The sequence below is a fragment of the Cannabis sativa genome, chromosome 1 (genome assembly GCF_029168945.1).
Source record: "Cannabis sativa cultivar Pink pepper isolate KNU-18-1 chromosome 1, ASM2916894v1, whole genome shotgun sequence".
Taxonomy (NCBI): Eukaryota; Viridiplantae; Streptophyta; class Magnoliopsida; order Rosales; family Cannabaceae; genus Cannabis; species Cannabis sativa.
The window spans coordinates 35595619-35603711 of record NC_083601.1 but is presented as its reverse complement, the minus strand read 5'-3'; the positions used below and the strand labels follow the sequence as shown (position 1 = coordinate 35603711).

At 32.1% G+C, this 8093-nt stretch overlaps 1 protein-coding gene and 1 non-coding gene across 2 annotated transcripts; both read left to right on the top strand.

The window, feature by feature from the left end:
• The first annotated feature begins 1070 nt into the window (after positions 1-1070).
• LOC115706300 (uncharacterized) lies at positions 1071-3239 on the top strand. The gene has a single exon (XM_030633900.2). It carries the CDS (start codon positions 1546-1548, stop codon positions 2902-2904), a length of 1359 nt encoding a protein of 452 aa, XP_030489760.2. The 5' UTR covers positions 1071-1545; the 3' UTR covers positions 2905-3239.
• Positions 3240-3486: 247 nt separating this feature from the next.
• LOC115708495 (small nucleolar RNA Z122) lies at positions 3487-3582 on the top strand. The gene has a single exon (XR_004009991.1). It is a non-coding gene; the product is annotated as a small nucleolar RNA Z122 (small nucleolar RNA).
• Positions 3583-8093: the final 4511 nt, after the last annotated feature.

Below are 8093 nucleotides of genomic sequence, written 5' to 3'. Positions count from 1 at the left end.
TAACTGCATCTTGTATCTTCAAAGCCTTATCTTAATAATTGCTAATTTTTTTTTGACTTTTTGTTCTTAAAAACTATTTGAATTATTGAATATAACGCTTACCTAATTTGTATTCTTGTAATTATTGTATTTGTATGAATAAAGGGAGTGTTTTTTTCTCTATATCTTTGTGTCACGTTAAGCTAACTTGCTAACCCCACTTAAAAATCATAGGCTTGAATAATTTGTTTTTGTTTAACTAGAAAGCCACCTTGGTTGAAGTTTAAAAAGAATTTTCTTTTTGTGCTTTTTCATAAATAAGTATAATCTCATGACAAAAATAAATATTTTAAAAAAATGGAACAGGTACAAGAATGATGGCTATTATGTATTAAGACAAACTACATAATTTTGGTGTTTTAAACTTAAAATAATAATGTTTTCAAAAAAAAAAAAAAAAACTTAAAAAATAATAAAAAAAAATGAGCTGGGTCTATAATTATATCATTTAGCATATAGAAATGGTTAATTTCATTTATTATTACTATTATACACAAGAGTATAAATTATATTTACGATTATGAATGAAAAATTTATACAAGAAACAAAGTCAGCGTCAAATTATAGTTCTTCTAATTATATATTGCACAATATTTTGAAAACTTTAATATTTGATTTGAATTGATTTGATTTGATTTTAGTTTTACTTTTATAGGTTTTACAAAAAAGGAAGAAGATAATGTTCAAATGTATAGATTTTACAGTAACCACTTTATGTTATCATCCATTTTAGCGTTCTTTCCTTTTACATAAAAATTTTAATACAATTATTATTTTATATTTGTTATCTCATTGATTAAATATTCCTACCAAAAAGTTTGTTGATTTACCTCATAAATATATTGTCAACAACTACATAACAATCCGTTTGATTATGGATTACCAAATTCTCCAATTAAGGAAACTTTAATATGTACACCTCTCAATAATCAAAATTTCAGCAAATGACTACATCATAGTAATAAGGTAAAAAAAGAAAAAGAAAAAAACAAAACTGGTAGTAGTATTAAATTTCTTTCCAAAATATTTATTTATTACACACCATTAAGACACACAATATTATTACAGTACAAAATTCAGATACATTTAACAAATTTAAAAGAAGAAAAGAATACAGTCTCAATCTCAACAGCAAAGATATTTATATATATTAAAAATATTTTTTGCAATGAAATAAATTAAAAAAAAAAATTAAAAGAAAAAGAAAGCGATGTGAGTAAGTATATGTGTGACCCTAGTACGCTCCTCTTTAGTTTTCAGCTACTATATATATAGCATCTTGAGCCGTACTAAAATGTTGACACGACGCCACCCTAAGTCTCCAAACTCTCTCATTCGCCACTACCATTTTCCCACCTGGTCCCAAATCAACTAAACTACTCTCTCTCTCTTCACTGCCAAACCCTACTCCTCCATTGATCTTCTTCTTCTTCTTCTTTAGCTCTTCCATGTCACTGGCATTTATTTTTACATTGTTATAGCTTCTTTTATTCTCTTGCCGGAGAAATGGCATCGGCCGCTTGCGTCAACAACATAGGAGTTTCGGCTGAGAATTTTCTCGACTGTCCGCCGCCTACTTCTTATCCTTCCTATGGATGGCTCAGTCCTCGTATTTCTTTCAGTCGTGAGGTTCCTGATGATGATCTTTTGGGTCTTTCCGGTGCTGGTGTTGAGAAGACGTCGGATCCGTCGTTGACGTTAGATCCGGAGTCATCCGTTGGTGATTTTGAGTTTAGGCTTCACGATCCGGTTGCTATGCTCCCTGCTGATAAGCTTTTCTCTGATGGGAAGCTTGTTCCTCTGCACCTTGCTTCGATTAAACCGTCGTGTGTTGATGAGATGACTTCTACGGGGGGGATTCGGTCGCCGGAGACTGGGAAGTTTTGCCGGAGGAATGATATTTCTACTACTGATCCGTATTTGTTTTCTCCCAAGGCGCCGAGATGCTCGAGCCGGTGGAGGGAGCTGTTAGGGTTGAAGAGACTCTGTAATACGAATCAGAAGGCGGAGAGTCAGAAAACAGTGTCGTCTTCTTCGTCTTCATTTAGCTCAAGTGCTCCCAAATCTTTTAAGAATTTCCTGCACCGTAGTTCGAGATCTTCATCGTCGTCGTCTTCTTCGTCTAACTCTTTAGAGACTTCTTTGTCTCTGCCGTTGTTGAAGGACTCGGATTGCGAGTCCGTTTCTATTTCGTCACGGCTCTCGCTTTCTTCATCGTCTTCGAGCCACGAACATGATGATCTTCCAAGACACTCGCTCGACTCAGACAAGCCAAATACGAACCCGATTTCGATTCACCGGAATCCAAACAACCCTCCAAGAATGCGAATGGTAAAACCTCGACCTGCCTCGGTCTCGTCGGAGAGCCTCAATCAGAGACCGTTGATAGACCATCCAACAGCAGCCACGAGAGTGGGACGGACCCCATTGCGCAAGTCGACAGGGGGAGAATCAAATGGGGTGGGAAGCAGCAGGGGAGTTTCAGTGGACAGCCCGAGAATGAACTCATCTGGTAAGATTGTGTTTCAAAGCTTGGAGAGAAGCTCAAGCAGCCCAAGCAGCTTTAATGGCGGTCCCAGATACAAGCACCGTGGAATGGAGCGCTCATACTCAGCCAACGTAAGAGTAACACCGGTTCTAAACGTACCGGTTTGTTCTCTTAGAGGGTCTTCTAAATCAGTCTCGGTCTTTGGATTCGGCCAGCTCTTTTCGTCTCCGCAGAAAAGATCAGAAGGAAGTGCTAACGGCGGAGCAGGAAGCAACAAAACCCACGTTCACGGTCACGGCTACGGTCACAGCTACAGTCACAGTCATAGTCACGGCCACGGGTACGGCCAGAGTCGAAACCGGTCAGAGCGAACCTGATTAAAACCGAACCAGAGAGCCTAGAAGTATATTTTATGAGAAGCAGGGGGTAAAGCTTTCAGTAACGTTTTCCATTTTAATTTTATTTTTTTCCTTGGCCCCAATGCCCAAAACGACATTGTTTGTCATTAGAGAAAAAATCTGGCTTCCCAAGTTAGAATTGTAGGTGTAAATATTCTCCGATTTTGATTTTTTTTCTTTTTTATTTTCTGGGTTTGTTATTATTATTTTATGCTCTTCTGATCGTTCGTTAGCGATGATGGTTCTCATGTGGTAGCTCTAACTGTTCTTTTAACTTCTAAAATTAAAAAAAAAAAAAAGCTAATGTTTCATTACATTGTTCTCTTTTTTCCTTTGATATCTCCCTCTGTCTCTTATTTTTGTTTGCCTAAAAAATCTTTTAGGCCAGAAAGAGACGACGATTGAAATTCACGCGCGTCAGGGGTTGTTCGTTGGTTTTTGGGGTGGGGCCATATTATGTTCATGTTTGTAGCGATTTGAGCTTATCTTAGTCTGTCACTTTCCATGAACTATTCGGTATAATATTATTTTATTGTTGTAATTTGTTGTTTTGTGAAAGGTTTTGGGAAATGAGGCCAAGATTCAAAACAGTGGATCAGAGTCGCCAGCTATGTTTGCTTTATAGTAAATTTTTTGGCACGTCAGTCTCATCCCAAACCACTTAATAATAATTTATTATTAATATTGTAGTAATTGTTAGGGGTTCTTTTATATAAAAAAAATATACGAAATTAATCCCTTTATTTATGTCAAGAGATTTATTGAGCAATAATTTAATATATATACACACACATATGGATGGGACTGATCTGCCTCAAGACTGGGGGTGGTCGGTGGTGGACCACATGATGAGAGGTCTATTATTAGGGTTTAAAGTTTAAAACATCTTTAGACCGGCCTGGCCCTCGCCAACTCTATATATTTTGGTTAATAATATAATGTACTTATTTTACTGGAAATGAATTTCTTTTAATCAAAATTACTCAAAGCAATCTGTGATTCTTCTATCTATTTTCCAACTCATCTACAACAGTGTAACTTCTCTTCGAGGCCGTTTGGTATGTTTTTTTATTCTTCTTTTTTCTATTTTGAAATTCTTTCTGGCCTTTGCAATTCAGAAAAGTCCCAAAATAATATTCCATTTTTTTAAAGAAAAGGGGTCAGCCATTGTGGAGTATCTTAGCTGCAGAATTTGGTGCAGAGTGGTCATTCCAGCTTTGTCTATTCACTATTATCCGTCAATCTACGAAGATGAGGTCTTGAAATACTTATATAAAAACTGTAGTTTTTATTCTTTATTTTTGAAGTTTAATTAACTAGAACAATAGAAAATGTAACTTTATTTGGACTTATCTCTAGGTTTATTATTAATCATAATGTTTCCATTAAAATAAATTAGTGGTCGGGTAGCTCCTTCCGAGAGCTTTCCTTTTGGATCTGTGTTAATATTTAATTTATGAGTTTTTTTTGTTTGAAAACGTTTAATTAATGAGTTTTAACTTTTGAGATTGAGGTAATCACAGAAAAAGAAGAAAAGGTATAAAATAATATTTGTTTAATGGTGTCCAGATTTTGAGATTTTTTGAAGGATGTGGGTTTGACCAGGTCTTATAGCCGACCTTCTTGGGACACCAATATGCCTTACTTTTTTTCGTTTTCACAAAAATGAAAAACCCTTTTTATTGTATTTTTGATGGTTATTTTTTTTTATGCCTTATTGGTATGACAGATAGTCACAACCCTCCTCTACTTCTCTACTTTCCCAATGTGTGCATAATATTATTGCTATCGAGTAGTACTGTCCTTTGCAGGTTTCATTTTAAATGCCCATGCCTTTCAGTTTCAATCACCTCTCCCAAAAGTTTTAAATAAATAAATAAATAATAGAAAAGTGCTAGGAAGCAATATATGCTCCAATTCTAAGTTCTTATCTCTATCGTATAACCTCATTACTTAAATATCATGCATATTTTAATATGTTTCAAACAATAAAGATAGAAATAGATTATATTTACATACCTAGTAATTATCAATGTCATAATGTCTTGCAAAGTTCTCCCAAAACACCCTTTGAAGTTTGAATTTTGCATGAAATTCTCCCATGGTTGGGGGTGATCATTCCCATGACGAATTTTGCAAAAATATTCCATATCATTGGTGAAATTGGAATTAGTGCAAAGACTATAGTACACTTGTTCAAATTCTAATGTGGGGGAATGTAACATTATCCACAAATGTTGGTGGTATTCAGAATTCTAATGTATACATATTGGGGGTATTTAAAATTATTAAACCGTGTATGTAGATTTTTATTATTCATTTTTCAGAGTTATCTCTTCTTGTTTATTTATTTTTTCTTTTTCTTTTTGTGAGGATAGCTTTTGAACTACATTAGAGGGCAGACCAGTAGAAGATTACCCCTGTTGGGTAGATATTAAATGGATATAGTCCAAATTTTCTCAATGGAAGGAGAAAAAGGACAGTTTACTAGTATATTTTGTCCTGTAATAGAAACCATAACAGTGAGAGCAAGCGTAAGAGACAAATTAGCTCAACATGAATACTATATACTATCCTATACACACTATGCAAATCAATAATATAAATGCAAATCAGTCTGTCGACCGTTGCAGCATCTACATATAAAACATATTAAATAAATAAATATAAAAATAATGATGAATGAAAAAGAAGAAGAAGGGAAAGACTGCAAAAGGCTGGAAATAAAAATGAGAAAAATCAGAGAAAGAACGTGCTTATGGACAGTGTGTGGGGATCTCTCTGTGTAGATTCTGCACCTCCCAATCCCATTTTAACTCTCCATTTCTTTTTTCTATCTATATGTGTCCCCTTTATATTACGCTACCTACTAGTAAAAAACTAGAAAATTTTAGTTCATAATACACTGGATGCAATGCAAGCCAGGTTGTGAATTTTGGGGTTTTTTCCTCGAAGGTGGAGGATGACTTAATAATAACAAATTAATTATTTTTGTTGGAAATTTAGAATGCAGTGACATGGAAATATATTTACTTGCGTAACTTTGTAATTATTAAGTTATATAATTATTACGGTAAAAATTAGTGATGCACTTTCTCCCACGGGGATGGGTCCCGCAGGGATTCGCTCCTAATAGACAAGAATTTTCCATTTAAATGGGGAGCGAAAATTATTTTTTGTCCCTGAATATTAAATGGAGCGAAGATGGGATCACTCCTCATCCCGACTGGAACCCGTTTAGTATTTTATATTATATTTTTAGTAATAATTTATAATTTATGTTTACTTTGTATTTTTTTTTATGAATTTTAAGTTGTATTTTGAATAATAATTAGTTTATTAAATAATAATTAATGTGTAATATTCTTATATTAATGTTAGTTTAATATTTTTGTATATGAAAAGTTTTATTATAAAATTTATTTTTCTATTAGGGGACCCGTCCCGTTCGTGCCCCCATTAGGGGATTCCCCGTCCTATCCCCGATGGGGAATAAGCAGGGATATGGGGATGAGGGAGTACTCCCCGCCAATTCTCCACCCCGTGTGCATCCCTAATAATTCTACAATCTAATAATTACACTATTTTAAAATAGAGATAATATTTTTTAGTAATTAATATTTAAAATAAAAAGTTTTTAAGTAATTTCAAACTAATTACACTTAATTTTTATGGAGACCATGAGGATGTAAAAGACTAATTAGAACCCATTAATTACTTCAAATTATGTAATTACAGTCTTATTACACATAATCAAACAAATATTTCAAAAAATGTGTAATTATTTTTAATTAGATAGTGACTTTTCAAACGTGCTTTAAAGTGACTCTCTAAGTGTAATTACTATTAAGATTAGTAAGTATAGTAATTATATTATATTTTAAAATACAATATTTTTTTGAATATGAAGTAATAATTCTAATGATGACAAAATAGTTTGTAATTACATAAAAAATAATAAATTTTAATTCTTAATATTTAAAATGGAATATTTTTTAAAAATTACAGAGTATACTACTTATTCTCAATTCTCATAACAGTATGAGAATTAAAAAGTGTAATTGAAATCTTTTCAATTACCTCAAATTATATAAAAATATATATACTAGCAAAAACTACGTGCGAGGCACGTATATTAAATTTTATGCTAGTTTTTTTCTATGTCATTTGAAAGTGATACAATAAAAAATTAAAGAAAAAACATTATTAGTTATTAGGTGAGATTATTTGAATAAAAAACAATAAATAATCACGTAAAAATCAAAAATAATTATTTGAATAAAGAATTCAATATACACATTTATATATATGAATCTCATTAATCAAAAAGAATTATTAAATATATGAACAATAATTTGTCACACTATATGTTTCCCAATAAAGAAATCCACCTCCTCATAGTCAAAAATAAACCATACATGTAATACAGATCTTTGTAATGAAGTACCTAAAAGAAACAAAACTTCAGTTAGCATAATCGGAAAAAGTTTAAGTGAACTAAATAATGACTAAGAAGATCTAAATTACAAAATGAAAATAACATGTCTATATGAGTATGATTCTATTGCTATATGAGCATAAGAGAAAATAGATAAACTTATAAACATATAAATATACTTAATATTAATTTTGACAAAGAAACAATTCAATTATAAACAATTCTAAATATCAGCTTGACAATTTCAACACACTAATTACTCATTAAATAACCATAATGTATACATCATGATAATTTTATTTTATTTGATATCAAATGATAGAGATTATTGAGGTTTTCAGTCATGGAAAACACACTATGATCAAAAAGTAATGCTCATTAATTGTATATTTTAAAGAAACCCTAATTTCCATGAATGTCCCTAATAATATATAAACAATAAAGTTGTAAATTAAAAAAAAAAAAAGTAGCAAAATTTCATTTAATATAAGAAATAGAACAAATTGAAGATTTATACAATACTGGAATTTGAACTCTTAGAAACCATTAGCGAAGGGGCGAAACTCGTTAGATCTCCTAGTTGAACACTACCTTAAAAAAATTAAATGATGTGGAGGTTTTTTTATGTGATACTGTTTCAATATGTTCTTTTAAAACACCATAAATTGTAAAACAAGTCTAACCGTTGCTTAATGTTTCCTTAGCTTTAACGTGGCACCCACTTCTTAGA

What these genes read in the sequence shown, in the direction of transcription:
- LOC115706300 (XM_030633900.2), top strand. Translation starts at nt 1,546, where the DNA reads ATGGCATCGGCCGCTTGCGTCAACAACATAGGAGTTTCGGCTGAGAAT.